The 19,526-nt window shown below is 50.1% G+C and overlaps 1 protein-coding gene across 1 annotated transcript in view; it reads left to right on the top strand.

Annotated features, from left to right (window-relative positions):
* Window positions 1–19,526, top strand: part of Smad3 (SMAD family member 3) — a 120,489-nt gene that overhangs the window by 87,915 nt on the left and 13,048 nt on the right. Inside the window, exons 2-5 of the mRNA XM_028752348.1 lie at window positions 12,012–12,205; window positions 12,319–12,450; window positions 13,659–13,733; window positions 16,219–16,269. Of these exons, the coding sequence (XP_028608181.1) occupies window positions 12,012–12,205; window positions 12,319–12,450; window positions 13,659–13,733; window positions 16,219–16,269 (452 nt within the window). The remainder of the gene's footprint in view (window positions 1–12,011; window positions 12,206–12,318; window positions 12,451–13,658; window positions 13,734–16,218; window positions 16,270–19,526) is intronic.

Genomic DNA, 19,526 nt, shown 5'->3' with positions numbered 1-19,526 from the left:
CCTCTCCTCTCCTCTCCTCTCCTCTCCTCTCCTCTCCTCTCCTCTCCCTCCCTCCCTCCCTCCCTCTCTCTCTCTCTCTCTCTCTCTCACTTCCCCATGAGTCTCTGGCCAGCCTCTTCCCCTTCTCTCTCTTCCTCTCTCCTCTTTCTGTCCTTCTCTGTCCCCCTCTCTCTGCTGTCCCCCTTTTCTAGGCCCCAATAAGCTCTTTTTATACTAAGGAAACAAAACAATAACAAAACAAAGAAACAGAAGAACTGCAGCCTCAGCATTTCCCTGTTGCCCCGCTTTGCTCAGGTGACCAGCACCCACATCTGTCAATCCTCTGTTAGGGCAACCAGTTGCTGGTTGAGGGACCGTTTCTGCTGATAGCCTGTGTTGTGTGTCTATGGCTACAGGGTGGCCTTCAGTCCTGTGCATCTCCTACGTCTTCTGAGACATGGATGTAGCTTTGTTATGTACCGAGTTGTTTGTTTTTGACACAGGGTTTCTGTGTGTAGCCCTGGCTGTCCTGAAACTCTCTCTATAGACCAGACTGGCCTCAAACTCACAGAGATCTACCTGCCTCCTGAGTTTTAATAATATGGCTGAGAGTTTTAATATGGCCGTGGCATACTTGTGACCAGATATGACCCATTAGCCCCACACTTCCTCTAGGTACAAGAGGTCACCTTGGCCTCCTTGCCCACCAGGAGCTCCTGGCCCAGATGGGTAGGTGGTCTGCTCCTGCAAGGCCGTGAGTGCCAAGTCAAATGGTGGAGGCAAGATGAGGATGTGGCAAGTCAAATGGTGGAGGCAGTGGGGACTTTAAGATGGAAGAGATGAGGATGGGGAAAGGCCGCTGAGTAGAATGAGCCACAGGACGGATGCTGCGGAGGCCTCAGTGTGGAATAGGTAGTGTTCTGGAGCCCAGCGAGGGAGCCTTGCCTTGAAGTTGCTCTGCTTTCAGTAGTAGGTGCTGCTTCACAAACTTGGGCTTTGACCAAGAATCTGTTTAGCCTAGGAGGTCAGCTTACACAGGATGGCATGGTCATCTTCTTCCGACGGGCTGTCCATCTGGCTGGCTGGAGGCCTCTGTGTTTGGAACTCTTATCTCCCTGTTAGAAGTATTCCTTGCTGTCAGAGGTCAGAGGGCCCCTTTGAATCTGCCTTTGGTTTAGTTACTATTGGATGTCCGTTCTCTTGGACAGAAAGGAGTGCCTGTTGTCTATGAAATTTCCTCCAGTCCTGTAAAGCCTGGGATGTAGAGGGCCTTAGGGCTTTTTGTTGTTGTTGTTTTGGGGTTTTTTGTTTGTTTGTTTGTTTGCTACCATTTAGGATGGGAACTGCTCCCTGAAAAGCTTCGATCCAGAAAGAAGTGGCATGGAGATAGAAGGTTGGCGGTGAGGTCACCACATCGCCCATAGGCAAAAGTAACCCTTCACTGAACTCTGTGATACTTAACTTCATGTGGAAATCTACCATTTCCAAGGCTGGAGAGATTCGGGTTTCCAGTCTATCACCCAGGTTAGGCGGGTGCAATCTGTAATCCCGGTTCAAGGGACTCAGTGAGCTCTTCTTGCAGATACACACACACTGACAAAAACGAGTAATAAATAAATAAGGAATCTTAAACCGGGGGCTGGAGAGATGGCTCAGTGGTTAAGAACACTGACTGCTCTTCCAGAGGTCCTGGGTTCAATTTCCAGCAACTACATGGTGGCTCATAACCATCTGTAATGGGATCTGGTGCCCTCTTCTGGTGTGTCTGAAGATAGCTACAGTGTACTAACATACATAAATAAAATAAATCTTTAAAAAAAAAATAGCCGGGCGGTGGTGGCGCACGCCTTTAAACCCAGCACTTGGCAGGCAGAGGCAGGTGAATTTCTGAGTTCAAGAGTTCGAGGCCAGCCTGGTCTACAGAGTGAGTTCCAGGACAGCCAGGGCTACACAGAGAAACCCTGTCTCAAAAAAAAAGAAAAAAAGAAAAAAGAAAAGAAAAAAGGAATCTTAAACTGATCATCTCTCTCCTCTATCTTATTTCCAGCTCCTCAATGCTTGCTCATTTCTCATTTCTGTAGCTGATTTGGAAGGTTTGAGAAACCGGAAGGTGGGCATGTAGCTAGCTCAGTGGCAGAGTGCGTCCCTAGCGTGCTTGAGGCTCCACGTTCGTTTTCATGTGGGCCAAAGAGGATCCACAGGGACGTGACGTTAGCCGAGTGGGAGACCACACGTATGAGGCACTGGGGCAGGGGAAGGAGACTCCTCAAGACTTTTGGGTCTCTGCCTGAAGTAGGGAACAGGGCCTTGGAGCATGTGTGGTTCAGTGGGCAGAGTGCTGGCTTAGCGTGAGTGAAGCCATAGAAGAACACACGGGGTGGAACTCAGGACTGTCGCTCTCCTGACTGTATCGTTTGGATGTTGCTAAGGGCGTTGTGAAACAGGAGCTGAGGGAGCCCTTGTCCTGGGCCACCTCTCCGTGTGAGTGTCACCAAGTTACACAGCACAGGCTAACATGCTCTGTTGCACTGGGGACCCTGTGTTATCTCTCTGGCTTCTGACTCATAACTGTGGAACTCAAAACTGCAGTTAACACAAAACCTCATTTGCCCTCTTCTCTGTTCCCCCCCTCTTCCTCTCCCTCCCCCCACCTTCCTTTCCTCTCCCTCCCACCCTGCCTCTCTAAGTCACGGATGCCTACCTTATATTTTTCTCTCTATGCCTTGGGAGCTGTAAGGTTGGCTTTGCTAGAACTAGGCAAGCCAGTTCACCACCGTCACCGCCTAATCTGTTCGTTCTACCGATGGGCTGTGAGAATCTTCTCTGTAAGGAAGGTGGGAGGAGGAAGGGAGGCATTGAGGGAGGAAAGGAGGAAAGAAAGAATGAAAGAAAAAAAAGAAAGAAGAGAAAATCCAACCCCCATGCATGCAGCCCGCACACTTGGAAGTGATTCATGGCTTGTTTCAAGCAAACCCAAGGGAGGTGGGAGGCTGGAGAACTGGGAAAGGAGGCAGGAGGCCTGCGAGAGGAGATTTAGCCCCTTACTAGTTTCTGCTTCGTGGAAGAAAGCTTGGGGGTGGGGGTGGGGGTGGGGGTGGGGAATGGCAACAACAAAACACAGAATGACTAAGAATCCTGTCAGAAGAATTGCTTGTTTGGTGAAATGAGTTGACATTGAAGTTCCCTGGCAGAGAAGACCTGAGGATGGCCCTGATCAGAGGGAAGTGGCTGTCAGTGTCCTACCCTTGTTTTGAAGAGAACAAAGACGGGCCTTTATTCTTGAGGTCCTCAGGAGTGGATGGCCCACTTTGCAGCCTGCTTTCTTCTCAGAGGAAGAAGGCTTGAGACCTTCTAACAGTGGATAGATTCCTTGGCTTGTCCTCATTCTCCTTCCTTCTTTTCCTGTTGAGCTTTACGTCCAACGCTGGCACACCTCTTTGTCTGAGAAGCTGCTTTTATGCCCTCTGTGTCATGTGGTCACAGGAAGAGATAATCCTTTGGCTATATAGGATTCAGGCTGGTGTTTCATTTTAGTCTGTTCAAGTGACAGGCCACACCCTTAACCCATTTCCCAGAAGGCATTTTGGAAGGTGTGTGTCCTGGGGTTGGTCTAAGGAGAGTTGAGCTGCTCAGAGGGAGGCCTGAGTCAAGTAGGATGGGAAGTGATTGACAAGTTGGCCAGGAGACTCCCATCTCTGACCCCCCTCTGGAGTGTGAGGGATGATTTGGGGTATTTCCTATAGGGGCTCTTGGTAGCATAAGTCTATCAGGTTGCCAAGGGCTGTGAGCATCCTGGATGTTCTGTGAGTTATCTCTTAAAAGACTAAAGGGCCATCTTCTGTACAAATCTGGAAGCAAGCTACCGTATGGCTTCTATCTCTGTGAAGAGACACCATGACCAAGACAACTCTTATGAAGGAAAACATTCAATTGGGGGCTAGCGTATAGTTCAGAGATTTAGTCCATTATCATCATGGCGGGAAACATGGCGGCATGCAGGCAAGCATGGTTGCTGGAAAGGTAGCCGAGAGTTCTACATCTGGATTTGCATACAGCTGGAAGAGAGTGACAGTGAGCCTGACTTGAACATTTGAAATCTCCAAGCTGACCCTCAGTGGCACACTTCCTCCAACACAGCCAGACCTCCCAATAGTGCCAGTCCCTGAGCCCATGGGGGCCATTTTCTACCACAGGAGATTTCCAACACAGCCGAGGCCATCTGGATGGCTTTGCTAGCCTGGCTGTGTTCCCTTAGCTTGCAGTCGGCAGAGTCAGCTTACAATCTAGCAGCATCCCCCGTAGCTCAAAAATCATGCGGTCCTGATGGTACAGAAGAGTTGAGCACTTGTGGACATAGTGCGTGGAGGGAAAGCCAGCGCGTTAAAAGCCAAACTCTGAAGCAGAGCTCTAATGAGTCACCGCCTTCTTCCTCTCTTCCTAGTCTCCTCTTGCTCCTCCTGCCCTTCCCTCTTCCCTCCACTACCTCCTGTCCAAAATTCATTCTGCTGCTTCTTATAGGGAGGAGAGAGGGGACAGAGACACTTGTATATCAGAGCCATAGGAGGTCATCTGTGGATTCAAACAGACTATTTTGCTGTTGTGGAAAGTAGGGTTTGGAGCAGAGCACCCAGGTCGGACAGCAAATCCTTCTTCTCCTTGATGTTGATGGCACTGGATGTAACCTAACACCATATAGAGTTTTCACTTGAAAACAAGAACAGTTTCCCCACCCAGCACACCCAGGGTCCTTGTATTCAGTGAGAACTTCTGGGACAGCATCTGCTCTGGGATTTGTGCTCCCTCCCACCTGTGCCTCCCTGAAGGCTCACCCTTAGCCCAGGGCTCTCTGGGGAGTAGAGAAGCAGACCCCTCTGCTGTTCCATCGTGTCTAGATTTTCCTGTGAAGAAGATGTCTCTGACACCTCAGAGAGAAGGCCAGGGGGCTGCTTAATGTCTTGCAAGGCACAGAAAATGACTTTTCTCCTGACCGCATGGTCCCCCAATGTCCACAGCATCACAACACGGGAAGCTGATTCTTGCATTCACAGCCAGTATCAAAGTTCTCCTTGATCATCCTCCTCCTGGTCCAGAAAGGCCATACTTTGAGCCTGCCCTCAGGACAACCCTATGGCCACACTGGTCTGTGTGTGTGTGGTCCAGCTCTCCAGAGGGGGGTAAAGCTAGGTTCCAGGATTTCTGGGGCAGTCCTTTGCATAGAAGGAAAATTCTAATATGAATACTTCAAGAGCCACAGAAGGAGAGGTCCCCTATCAATTGCCTATGGACCAATGCAAGGGGCTGTAAAAGCCACCACCACATTTTTGTTTTTTTTTGTTTTTTCCTTTCCCTGTTTTTCCAGGTTAGCTTTGCTTTTTGGACCAGAAAAGTGGAAAAAAAAGACAAAAAATAAAACCCACATATAATACAAAACTCAAGAAAAATAAATAAATGTAATGATTTCTGCAGCCCAGTGAAACCCAGAGGTGTGATGGGGTTACACTGTGCAGATGAATGTGTGTTCCTGCTGGGACAGGTATGACTGGGAAGTGTGAGGCAAGGTGTGGTTTCCATTGGCAAACCCAAGCTGGACAAGAGCCTCTCCTTTTTACACCGGACCCTACCGGGTGTTGGGGAAACTGTGAAGCATAAGCCATAGTTATGTAGAGCTTGGCTGTGGGGTGACTGTCCTATGCTGATAACTTCAAAAACTTAACAGGCCCAGAGGAAAGTCATTCTCCACACACTAAAGATGAGTCCTAGTGAAGTGGCTGCAGCCTGCTCGGGTCGTGCAGCTGAGATCACACAGGCTTTATGTGAACTTGTGGGTATAGGAAAGTTTGTCAGCCTCTCGGAAGAGGAAGGAATGGTTGCTTGCAAGTTGACTGAGAAGACTAATGGCAGAGTCAGTGTATTAGTCAGCTAGCGCTGTGTAACAAGCCGTGCGGATCCCCCAGCAGGCCATGGGGCAGCCGCTGCCTGGCTCTTCACGGTGCTCACTGAGGTACAGGGGAGCAGGAGGAAGTACACAGTGACTTTGCTGACGTTCCATCGTCCAGGAGCAGTCATGGGACAAGACAGTACTTGTGCCCTGAGGTAGAAGGAGTGGCAGAGACACAGGGCAGGGTGACTGGCTCAGATGGCACCGTTGATAGCGACCATCACTGTCCAGTGGCTCTTGCCCTGCGTGGATGTGGTGATGCATACACACTGGTAGGGTCTTGAGATGGTGGAACACTTGGTAACAAAAGGTGACCTCCAACCCTAATGCTTTCAGTGCTGGTCTGGGCCTGAGTCTGCCTCTGCTTTTCAGAATCTCTGTGGCCTTTGGAGAGCCCCTGAAGATCTGAGCTAGGCAGTTAGCAGGGGTTCAAGGCTGCTTACTGTGTTGGTTTCTCATATGGCGGTGGGTCTGGTACTTGTCCGTGCTGAATGGGTACTGAGGTATTTCTGGAGTTTGTATCTTCTGTTCCTGACCTGTGACCCCTTGCTGTCCCCTACATGGTTGCTGGACCATAGATAGGAGTAATATTGGCGTGAGGTGGGCTCCAGCCCAACCCTCTCACCCAGGCAGCACTCTGGCTGACTTCATCCTCACCATCAGCTCCAGCCTCTGGCATGTCCGCATCCTTGGCTATGGCTCCCGCCACCATTTTGGGACACTTTACAGTTCTCATTTGGAGCCAATGGGAGGAAGCTTCATTTCCTGCCACAGGAAATTGTTTGGCTGGGGAAGAATATGTTTAAAGATTAAAACCTTCTGTCCAGGGAGTTGGAGGGAGATGTTAGAGAAAGATGTTTGGGGGTCAACCACTAGAAAGACACTGGGTGTGGGAAGAGAACTCAGTCACAGTTGGGGAGTAGGTCTCAAGGTGGCTTCCTGGGACTGCCTCTCACCAGACTTTGGGCCACTGGGAGGAAGGCAGGCCTGGTTTACAGAGAGAACCTTCTCTGTAACTGAGCATGCTCACAGCAACATGAGTTCAGAATGAAGACTTAATTACTGGATTTACTTAATGGGCTCCAAGCCATGCAAGGCTTGGGAGGGTGTGTTCTGGACACATCAGCTGTGTTAAATCCAGCAGCTGGAACGCCCAGTTCACTCATACTATTTGGTAAGTGTTGGTGTGCATTTTGAGTGGGACAGAGGGAGGATCAGCCCAGACTTTGAGGAGGAGTTGCCATGATTGTCTCTGAAGAATTGAATGAGATACGTTTGCCATTTTAGGGGTGCGTGTAGATTTTATAGCTTAGAAGCAGGGACATGGACCAGACGACTTCTTGAAAATCTTATCAGATAACTGACGGTCATGTGCTCAAGAACTATAGAGAGTGATCGTCTTCCAGCCGGGAGAGCTGGCTTCTTGCTGCAGCCCTGGTACAGATTCCTGTGTGGCTCTGGGTTTGTTTGACCTTTGCTTCAGGCTGGCATAGGGGGTTGGATGCAGTGAGCCAGGAACACCAAAGACTTGCCGTATGAACCATACAGCTTGGTGCTGGTGGAGGTGACCTGCTGTGAGCCTGGAGCAGTCCTATGAAGGTAACAGGCACCAGGAAGACAGGGGTCCCATGGCGGCTGATCCTGCTACGTTCCCGAATCACCCAAGCCTGGAAGGTTAGGCCAATTCCTTAGCCAGGCATCGGGCATGGGAGTGAGGCAGGGAGGAGGCACAGTAGGTTACTGTGCAGTAGGATACTGATACCTGATGTGTTCTCACTCTTCCCAGGGCTGCACAAAGTGTCACTTAGGCCTCCCAAGAGTCTGGTGATGGGACTTCTATTTCAGACAAAGACATAAAGGCCGAAGTTGTGAGTGGTATGCTCAAGTTCATAGAGTTGCTGAACACAGGGACAGCAAATCCAGGCTTAGGCAAGTCCAAAGTCTTCACTTCTCTCGCCTGGAATTGTGGTATAATTTACAAAGAAACTACCCACACCTAAAGTGTACTGTCTGGTAAATTTCAACATGTATCTGTCCATAAAAACATCACAATCAAGATAACAAATAGGACCGGCATCCTGCTCATATATCTCCCTTGCCCTTGGTAAATCTGTCCCTCCCACCCCTCCACGCAAGCTTTACCTTCCCGGGCAGCTGCTAAGCTGTTCTCCTAGAGTGGATTAGTTTGTGTTTCTACCACAGTTTGCTGGGCATGGTGGTGATACCTACCTGTAGTCCCAGAACTTAGGAGGTTGTAAGAGTTTGAGGCTGGCCCAGGGGCTATATCATACCAGCCGTCACCAATGCTAGAGTGATACCCGTATCAAGAAACAAAGTAAGCGGTTATAATTCTACACAAAAAGAACAACCCAGTTTCACTCACTCATGGGATCAAGCTGCTCACGGCACCATAAGGCCAATAATCTTTTAATTGCCAGTCACTCTTTGTGTGGATGAATCAGTGCACTTAGGTGTTTGTGCATTTGTGGATATATTGTGTTGTTTCCCTTGGGGAATGCTTACAAGCAGACTAGGTGGTGGACCCTATGGTTTGGATGTGAAATGTACCCTGTAGGGTCACGTGTCTGAACACTTGGTCCTAAGCTTTTGTAGCACTGGAAGATTATGAAAACTTCAGGGTTAGAATCTCACTGGAAGAAGTAAGCCACCGAAGGTAGGCTCCGAGGTGTTCTAGCCTCCTGTTCACTCTGTTTCTTTAGCACAGATGCAGAATGTCCAGCTGACTTCTTCCTCCTGCCGTGTCTTCTGCAATGATGGGTTGTAGTTCTCTGGAAGCCAGAATAAGCCATTTCTTCCTTAAGTTGCATTTTTCAGAGTACTTTTTTTTTTTTTTTAGAGTAACTAACTAAGATGAAAGCTGGTACCAGGAGTGGGGTGATGCCCATCACAATGGGAAGTCAGGAAGCAGGAGCTCAAGCCAGCTGGTCACAGTACACACACAGTCAGGAAGAAGAAGGAGATGAATACTGTGCCTTGCTCATGCTTTCCTTTGAATAGTCCAGGATCTCATCCCAGAGATTGGTGCTACCCAGAGTGGGTTACTCTTCTCATCTCTGTGAACCGGATCAGGATAATCCTCCACAGACAACAGAAACCCATCTGCCCGGCTCTTCTGGTTTCTTCAGATTGACAGTTAAGACTGACCGTTACAGTTTTGGTCAAAGTATTTAATCACGGCCACTGGAAAAGAAGCTGTCACGGCAGACTTTGGCTTTTGGCTTTTGGATTTTAAGGAAACTCCCCGGTTGTCTCTCGGAGACACTTTATCGCTGTTTTCCGTGTGTGATGTGCACGAGTCCCAGTCGCTCCACACCGTTTACCAGCACGTGCCACACACAGTCCTTTCAATTACAGCTGTTCTGATAGTTGTTTGGTGGCCGTATCGTTGTATATGGTTACATTTTGTTTTATGTATATGGGTATTTTGCCTGCATTTATGTCTGTGTACCATGCATGTGCCTGGTGCATGAGGAGGTCAGAAAAAGGCATCAGAGACTCTGGAACTAGAGTTACAGATGCTTGTGAACCTCTATGTAGGTGCTGGGAACCAAAATCTGGTCCTCTGCAAGAGGATGTCAAGTGATTTTAAGTGCCTATACATCTCTCCCATCCCTTTGTGTAGTTTTAATCTATGCTTTTCTTATTAGTAACATCTTCGCCATCTTTAAGGTTTTCAAATAGCGTTTGTTTAAGTGACTCGCCTGGTATTTGAACGTTGGGTTGCTTTTGGCATTCTTTATCCTAGAAAGAACCTCCGTGAGATCTATTCTTTGCCAGTGTTCTCGTCTGGCTTGTCACCTCTCTTTCTGTTCATGCTTTAGTACCGATCAGAAGCCTCTATCCCGAGTCCCAGTGTATCTATATATAAACTTTGACTTTTCATGGACAATGCTTTCAGTGGAGCGGCTGAGAAATCACTGTCTGGTCACAGAGCTCCGCACTGGTTTGAGTTTTATTCTTTGACCCTCAGTTTCTACACAGGTGTAAGATGCAGGTTGAAGGTCATTTTTCTTAGTGTGGATCTCTGGGAGGTTCAGCTGGTGTGTCTTTGGACCTTTGATGCAAGTCAGTGTCTCATGTATATGTGACTGTTGACAGCCTTTGTTGGGTCCTATTGGTGCGCTGGTCAGTTTTGAGGATTTGTGTCAGTTGGCACATTGCTTTGATGATGCTAGTACTCTTGCTTTTTTTTTTCCTGCTGTTTGTCTTTGTGCATGTCTATATGTACCTGTGTGGGTTTGTGTGTGCAGGTACGCCGATGTGTGCAGGGACCTATGCACATGTTTACATGTCTGAGGCGGCCAGAAGACAGCTTTGGCTGCTGTTCCTCAAGTGCCGTCCGCTTTGCTTTTATTCTTTGAGACAGGGTCTCATTGGCCTTGGTCTCACCACGTAGGCTAGGCGGGGATTTGGCTGCTTCTGACTCCACAGTGCACTGCCCAAGCTGTCTCTTTTCACACCGGTTCTGGAAACTAAACTCTTGCTCTTACACTCAAAATGCAGGCACTTCGCTAACTGGATCATCTCCCTAGTGCCCATTGTTACTCTGAGAGCAAGAGGATCTCCTCCCACTGCCCAGGAGGGACTCTCCAGTTCCACTCCTCTCTCTTGTCCCTCGCTTTCCCATCGGAGAAGCGGAGAAGCAGCCATGGCATCCAGCTAACCTTGTGTTAGGGCTTCTGTCCTACCCTGAAGAGGCAGTGTGGCCACTTCTCTTATCTTTGGGGGATTTAGTAGCTTTGGAAGAAAGTGAGGGGAGCCGAGGGTTTTTCTGTCTCCACCTACTACTAACCATTCTTTTGTTCCCTCTTCTTCAACAGGGGCTCAGCCTCCGTGCCTAGGGCTGTCTTAGAGAATAACTGTAGTCACCAGTAACACTGAGAGGAGTTCTCCCCAGTCAGTGCTCTGTAAAGTGCTTCCTAGTAGGTGAGGGGAGACTGTCCCCATCTTACAGATGGGGAAGTTGAGGGTCTTAGTACCCAGGCATAGTCAGGAGCATAGCCACATCTTTGGGTCTTATGATTTCACATCTGGCTGCCTTTCTCCTGTGCCTCAAGGAGTAGTTTCTGGCTGTCCTCTGTTCCGGCTCTGTAATTACTGTTTTCAGCTGTAGGGGCTCCTTGGTCTGGGCCTCATGGGAGGGAGGTAATTACATCCTTCCACACACCCTTAGTCAGCAGCTCTCAGTCACTGTGACCAAGCCTAGCACTGACCTTTGTCCCTCCCTATTCCAAGCCAGTGGCTTGGAGATTGTTTGGACCCTGGTTGGCTCTGGTTGACACATCTGGCCAGCCCAGCCCCTCTCTTATAAAGTACTCATAAAATCTGTTGAAATCAGACCCATAGGTGTCCTGGGGATAGAGAGACAGCTTGCAATGGCTCTCTGCTAACCTGGCCCAGCTACTAGAAACACCATGCCCCCAACCCGGGGCTCCTAGGACAGCCTTCCTGTGAAAAGGGCAACCCTACCTCTCTTCCACTATACTCGACACCCCACTGCCTCCCAACCCGTGGGCCACACGCAACCAGACTCATCGTAGGGCCTGTCGTTTTCACACGTGTGCATGTACACAGTCCACTAAACATCTCAGAAACTGTTTACCGCTTTTAGACATGAGCAGGACTCCCCGCCAGGTCAACTCTCCTGGCCATTCGGCCTCTTCTTGTAGTCTTATACTCAGCTTCCACTCTGTCCAGCGGTCACCTCTATGGGGCCAGACTGATGTCATGTGTATCTGCTTGGGATTGTTTAAGGGAGGTCTCTTTCCTTGGGAGCTGCTACTCTGAGAACTCTGGGGCTTATTGGGTGCAAGACCTCTCTTCCAGCCTAGGAAGCCTCAGCCTCCCTCAGTGAGCCTCCTTGTTTCTCTTGGGAGCTAGGACCCTGTCCAGCAAGAACAGTGAACGGTGGTGCTCAGATGTCCTGGTCCCCTGTGTCTTGGGGGAGAAATGAATTTGAGAGTGTCTGCCAGCAACCTTGAACTCCCCAGGAGCTGCTGGGGGCTGGACTTAGGAGCCGGTAATCCAGATCTACTTAACTGACACACCTTCTGTCCCTTCTTTGCCATGGCAGGTCACTGGATGGGCGGTTGCAGGTGTCCCATCGGAAGGGGCTCCCTCATGTTATCTACTGCCGCCTGTGGCGATGGCCTGACCTGCACAGCCACCATGAGTTACGGGCCATGGAGCTCTGTGAGTTCGCCTTCAACATGAAGAAGGATGAAGTGTGTGTAAACCCTTACCACTATCAGAGAGTAGAGACACCAGGTATGTGAGAGTGGCCTTGTCCTCCCCCTTGGAGTGTCTCAGATGCCCTTGGGGGGCTGGGGCCTCAGTGCACTGACACTCATCTCCCTCTGTTGTGTCTCCCCTGGGGACAGTTCTACCTCCAGTGTTGGTGCCGCGCCACACCGAGATCCCGGCTGAGTTCCCCCCGCTGGATGACTACAGCCATTCCATCCCCGAGAACACTAACTTCCCCGCTGGCATTGAGCCCCAGAGCAATATTCCAGGTAGGCACGGGTGCTGCCGTTTTCCCATCTTCTCCATAGTGTGGGCATACAGCAGGCTCTTGGGCCCTGATTCTGAACCGCATCCCTGCCGGGAATGATCGGTGGCTGGAGCTCCCCTAACGATGTTTTTCTTGGCACGGAGGACCCTGTGACCCTTCTGCAGGGCCTCAGTGCCGTCATTTATTTTGAAAGCGGAAATAGCAACACTGTGTCTCTCCTCGCCCTCCCAGCCCATAAGGCTGGCACACAGGCAGGGTCCCCGAAGGGTAGGGGCTGCAGAGGGTGAGATGAAGCAGCGGGGGGCCCTGTACATACCTTGTGCTTTGGACTGGGCAGAGTGGGAGCTGAGGCAGTAAATAGAATGTGCTCCATTGTTAGAGTGCCAGTGTTTCTAGAAGCCCCTCATTTACATGTAAATAATATGTGAATCACTGCCAAGCACTCTGGGTATCCAGGGAAGCTGTGCTTGGCCACGCTAGGGCCAGTCAGGGCAACTTTTGCTTTTGGGGCAATGATCCAGCTGTGTTCCTTTTAGAGTGTTCTAATTTGGATGTGGCTTTCACTCTGGGTTGGTTTACTGGACTGAAGTTGGCTGTGGCCTGTGTCTTAGGTCAGAACGCATGCAAGCAGAGGCCAGCTGTCTGGCTTCTCAGATCCTTGCAGGTAGCACTGGTCTCCGGGGGGGTAAGTTGTCCATTCCCTGTCAGATGGCAGACCGTGGAGGGCTAAGACAGGGTGGGAAGGCAAGGCGGAGGAGTTCCCAGAAAGAGATCACTGAGGGAGCCACCACTGAATGGCACTCTCGCTGGGGAGTTAAGCCACGTCCCCTAAGACAGCAGGGACCAGCCAATATGCCCAGGGACAGGCTCAAGGCCACAGCTCCTCAGGGGACAGAGATGGCAAAGTAGGCACGTCCTAAAGCATCCCTTCTCAACCTGACTTTGAAGGACAGCAACAAGTCAGTTAAGTTATGGTCCTAGAGCAAAGGATTTCAGAGAGCCAGTGTGTTAGGATCCAGGTTGGGAGGCAGAGGTGGACAGGCCTGAGCATGGCAGAGTCCAGGAGCTGACACTTTTTCCCTTGAGGCTCAGCTTTCTTCTAGGTGCTCAAAGGAGGAACAAATGCATTATATATTGGCTACCAAATGTAGTGCCAGAGCCTGGTCTTGCATTCATTTTAATAGAACTGCCTGCCTTTTTATCCCCTAGAAACCCCACCTCCTGGCTACCTGAGTGAAGATGGAGAAACCAGTGACCACCAGATGAACCACAGCATGGATGCAGGTCAGTAGTGTGAGTGATGCCTGCCGCCTTGTCCCTCCCTTCTGCTTGGCTGCTTTCTCCCTCTCTAGTGTCTACAGAGTAGCGCCCCTCGTGTGCCTTGTACGTCCCTGGTGAAAGATACTCTGAAGTAGGAACACAAAGTAGTTTTACTGACAGTAGTCTATCCCAGATGTTCAGGTGTTAGCCCACTGGGGGGGGGGGGGTGCTGGCAGAAGGTGTGTGAAGTGGGCTCGAACACTTGAAGCAGTGCAGGAGGGCAGTGAGGAGAACATGGATGAAGGAACAGCCTTTTCTGGTGGCCAGCAAAGATTCTTTAAAAAAAAAAAACTGTCTATCTATCTATCTATCTATCTATCTACCTATCTATCGTCTGTCTTTATATAGTGGCCAAATTCGATCAGTGTGTCTCTGCTGGGAAGGACAGAGCTAGTTCTCTCCTGCTCTTGTTATGTTCCCAGATGTTTCCCATGTCATATGTTATGGGACCAAATTGGTTCCAAACCAGCAGCTTCTTGAACAGAGCCCCAGCTGCCACATGGGACCTGTTCTGCATTGCATAGTGGGTGAGGAGGGAGTAAGGAGCCCAGCAGCTGTTCCCTTCCCACAATGGTGGGCTGCCTCACGCTGGCACTGCAAGAGGTTGCACAATCCTCAGAAGGGTGAAAAGGGATCACATGTGTGCTAGTCACTGGGGTGTTATACTTTTCGGTCAAGCGCACTCCCCCAAAACACACCCACCCACCCATCCAGGCATGTGGCTGGCAGCACAGACCCAGCTGGAATGCATGGACGACCTTCCTGTGCTCTGTGCCAAGTGACCGCTGCAGACTTGCAGCAACAGAGGGCTGGCACGGGAAGTGAGCCATCTAGGCAGCCTCCCTCCAGCTCCAGGGCTTCTCACCAGCCTGCTTCCTCCCCCCTCCCTTCTCTGTGAGTAGAATGACTGTTAGAAGTAGCCATAATAAGAATGGCTTGTGTGTGGGAAGGGCCAGCCACGAATGCTCTCTCTCGCTCCAATCTGCTTGTTCCCTCTGCTTTCTTTTGTCTCATTATGCTCTGTTTCCTCTCCTGTTCCCACTTTCTCTGCAAGGCTCTGTGGGGTGGAGGGGGGGCAGGATTTGTGTACTCAGCCAACCTAGGCACGAGTGAGTGAACGTCTTTCTCTGTTCTTTGTTTTTCTTCCAAGTAACCCATTTGGCTCCTAGTCCAGTTGCTCATGGGTTTGGCTTTCCTACCAGGTGAGATGTGGAGGTGCCTCTGGTTAGAGGGTTACCCAGGTCGCCCTCTGGTCTCCCCTGGCAGCACATGTGCCCTTTCGACTAACCTTAGACCTTCATGATTTGAGCCACCACAAAATAGGAAACAAACAATGAGTGAATGCTTTCTGTATGCCAATCCTGGCATTAGAGTGGTTTGTGTTTGTTTATTTTTAATGTAACCATCTTACTTAATTTATACAGGTCAATAGATGATAATGTCTCTACTTTGTACTGGGGGGGCGGGGATTAAAGCCCAGTAATGTTAATATAGTTTTACCGAAACCGCAGCCAAAGTCATGGCTGATATGCATATGCAGCAAGCTGTCGGAGCCCCGTTATGGCCTCTGAAATTGGTCTTTATCTCCACAGAGTCAGGTGCTATCACAGGGAAGAAGAGGAAGCCTGTGACCCATTCTTGGCCCTTTCAGAGCTCAGAGCTCTGTTGGGATGAAATAAAAGAGCCCTAGGGACAGCTCAAGGCAGCTTCAGGGCTCAGCCTCAAGGTCTGGTGGATGTCAGGGGGTGGGGCGAGGCTGTAAGACATTCATAAATAACTAACTATGCTCCAAAGCCCATGGGCCTTTGGAAAGGCAGACCTGATATCTCCCCCCTCCCCCGTCACACACACACACACACACACACACACATTTTCTTGGTAGCTAGGGGTAGAGAGAAGATCAGAGCATGAATTGGGTAGAATTAGACTTCCCCACGTGCCCTCTTCTGCCGTGTACAAAGGATCAAAATCAGTTGCAGAGTTGAAGGAGTTCTGAGGCATATCTGTGAGTTTTCCTGAAGCGATTTCCAGGTACCTGAGAGCCAGACTGAGTCGGGCAGTGTGGGAGGAACGGAGGCTACCCTCCAGAGCACAGGGCCATGCGGTGCAGGACCAGGTCCCTGTCTTTTCATTTCCTCGGGAAATAGTCAGTCTTCCCTGAGGGCAGGTGTGTGAGCTGGCCTAGCTGGGCCCACCTCGGCCTGCTAGAGCTTTGCTTAGGTGCTAAGGTGGTAGGTGGTTGAGTCACCTCTAAAGCTACCTACTCAATCTGTCTATTCCACAGATAGGGCCCCAACACACCTAGATATGTAGTGGGGAGCTCATGAGGCTAGCCCCAAGCTCCTGAGACTCAAGGCTTGGTCTAGGGTTTCCTCGTGGCATGGAAAGCGATCCTGGCTTGATTGTGGAGTATTCCAACAATGTCTTACAACTGTGTCTCACCTTGCAGGTTCTCCAAACCTCTCCCCAAATCCGATGTCCCCCGCACACAATAACTTGGGTGAGTAACCATTCATCCTTAAGGCAGAGAGTGCCTCACTCCTGGCTGTAACTCAACTGATTGCCTCAGTGAGAAGGGACAGTGGTGAGCCCTGCCTCCTCCTTCACTATCAGCCGAGCTCAACCCACGGCGGCGGCGTTTCTGGTTACAGTGATCCTTAGGTCACCTCAGAACAGGGAAACCTGAGATCAGTGGCCTGTAGGAGAGACAGTCTATGCTGAGGTTCGTATTTCCTCTGGGAAGCGGACAGACGTGAGTGAACGAAAATCTCCCAGACCTCAGACCCAGGAGACAGGGCCCTTGGTCAGCCAAACACACGTGTGTGGCTCAGGGCAAAGCCACAGGCAGCTGCCCAGACTCGGCGCCCAGCTCTCGGAAGCTTGTCTCAGACACACATTGGTATTTCAGCTGAGTATGTCATTTCATAATAACTTGTTATTAAAACAGCAACACAGAAGGAATCTGGGGAGAAAGCAACGTGCCCACAATCGCACTGCCTAGCACAACTGTTTTATCGTGGTCTGTCTGGTGCCCTGTGAGGGCAGTGTATACATGTGCTCCATGCCACTGAAACCATGGCCTGTCTGCCTTTCCCATTCTGCCTCTGTTCCTCTGAAAAGGTTTCTCCATTTGGATGTTTTGATTATTACTGTGTTATCTCACAGTGTTTCTATCAGCTGACCCCACTGTTCCCACAACATGTTCAGCTGTTGAACTGCAGGTCAGTCAGTGTTCTGAGGGTCACCCTGCCAGCCTGCTAGTGTCCCTCCAGCGTGGGAGAGGGAGGCTTTGCAGGAGTCCTTGGAGCTAGAATCAGCAGAAGGACTCAAAACAGATGAGATGTCCATGTTTTTATCAAAGGTAGCTTTTGCTTTTCTGGTTTATAGTTTGGAAAAAAAAAAAAAAACTAAGTTTGGATTCACGGGCTTGGGAGTGTGGGGTTAAGACTAGCACTTGCTTTTCAGATCAGGAAAAGAAGCCAGTCGTGGTGAAACACTTTGGAGCAGCATACACTGGACAGGCTGTGGTGCCCGTTTGTTTTAAGACCTTGGCAGATATCAGATAAAACTCATCACCTAGAATATTGGGAGACAGATGAAGAGCCTTTGAAATTTGCCGACGTGTAGGTGGAACAAAACATGACTTTGAGATACAGTTTAAATCTTTGTAGCATGAGACTGAGGGGCTTGGCTGAGGGAAGGCCACATCCCTGATAGCAGAGGGACTGAGTTATTGAAAACAAACTGAGACTAGAAGCCATTAAAGGCCTATTGAGAGCTTGACTCTGGGCTTCCCGCTTTGGGATTGCTTTAGATTTATTTTTTTAGAACCATTTCACCCCCACTGTGACCAGGCAGGTATCACCGTGCTGGCTACTTATCTTTGAAGCCAATCACGGTCACAGGCCAGTCTGAAGGTGGTGGCAGTGGCCTTGGGTCAGAATTCTCTGCTAAGGATTCCTCACAGGATGCGTTCAACCCTCAGACCTGGGGAGAAGGCTGGGAGGGGGAATGAACAAAAAGCAGGGTGGGGACAGGGTATTTCCTGGGGTCTCTTCAGGGTACCCCACGGGCTGCTCTTCATAGCCATGGGCAGAAGCGTGGTAGCTTTCATGTCGCATGTCAGAAAATTAGGTGGATTGGAGAGCCTCTGTACTCAGCTGTACAGACAGCTGCCAACCGAGAAACTGGCTTTGTATTTCAGCTTCCTCGATCCAAACAGTGTATGTATAGATGTGAGGGCAGAATCCATACGGTGCATAGAGCCATGCTGAGGAGAATACATAGACCTTCAGAGCCTGCTCACATCTGTGTTCACCTGTGGTGCTGAGGAAGTGAGCCTAGAGGAGGGGGTTGTGTGCCTCCATCATTGAGGGAAATCAGGACAAGAACTCAAAACCTGGAGGCAGGAGCTGATGCAGAGACCATGGAAGGGTGCTGTTTACTGGCTTGCTCCTCATGGCTTGCTCAGCCTGCTTTCTCATAGAACCCAGGACAACCAGCCCAGGGATGACCTCACCCACAATGGGATCGCTAATTAAGAAAATGTCCTACTGGGTTGTCCATAGCCTGATCTTACAGAAGCATTTTTCTCAGCCAAGGTTTGCCTGCTCTCAGATGACTAGCTTGTTGAGTTGATATACAACTAGCCAGTACAGTGCTTTCGAGAAAAAGGGTGAGGGTATCTCAGAATTACAGATGTGCCTTCTAAAGATCTCATCATATAATTATTTTGCAAAAAGAAAGTGTACAACATCCAGTTACTTCTTTCATTTCTTTCCTGCTCCAGGCCTCAGTTTGGGTCTAGGGAAAGATGAACTTCCTGCCACTAGGAAGCCACTTCTCCAGAGCAGTGGTGCAGAGACCTGGGTGATGAGGCCCAAAGGCATGGGCACGGTGCAGAGGCTGGCCCTGGGGAACCCCTGACTCTATTGTTTCTCAGAGCAGGGGCTGTGAGCTGGGCATGTTTCTACCACACATCATGCTGGGTGGGTCACCTGGAACTTTCTAAGGGTCTAAGTCAGAAAGGTTGAGGAAAACAGGAAGGAAGCATCAGGCTAGGGAAAGGTGACAGTTGGATCAGTTGGATCCCTCTGCTGAGTAAGTTGTTCCCTGCTTCACAGTGACACATGTAGGGTGTGGCTGGAATGAAACCGAGGTCCTCCTAAGAGCCCTGGGGCAGCACAGAGCTGGAGCCTACTTATAGCTTCCTGGAGTGCCTATGGCAGGGTGAGCCGCCTTCTGCTGGGAGAGGACAGGGCTGGGTGGTAGGAGCGATGAAAAGCTCCTGAAATGAAGAGAAGCCAGCTGGCTCCATGCTGCCCAAGACAGGTACTTCTTAAAGGCCATCTGTAGCTGCAGCCTTCTGTGGGCTTTTGAGAACACATGCAGGTGCTTAGGAAAGTGGCTCACTGGGTACAGCCATGCAAGCCTGAAGACCTGAATACAGATCCTAAGAACCCATGCAGTGCCAGATGTGGTAGCATTCTACAGGAAGATGGGGGGCAGAGACTGGAGACTCCCTGGAAACCCATAGACTAGCTGAGCAGAAGACCCTGACTCAAACAAGGTGGAAAGTGGGAACTGACACCTGAGGTGCTCCCCAAGGCACATGCATATCACACACACACACACACGTTTTCCTGATTTAGTAAACTGGTCTGGGACTTCAGGAGCTTGCCTTCATTCCTCTGCATGCCTTAGCTCTCTGCCTTAAGCCCAGAGGCTAGAATTAGGACCCGGAGGCTGGGGTTAGAG

Source organism: Grammomys surdaster, unplaced genomic scaffold (assembly GCF_004785775.1).
Source record: "Grammomys surdaster isolate TR1022 unplaced genomic scaffold, NIH_TR_1.0 125896, whole genome shotgun sequence".
NCBI classification, from domain to species: Eukaryota; Metazoa; Chordata; class Mammalia; order Rodentia; family Muridae; genus Grammomys; species Grammomys surdaster.
This window is presented reverse-complemented; position numbering and strand designations above follow the sequence as displayed.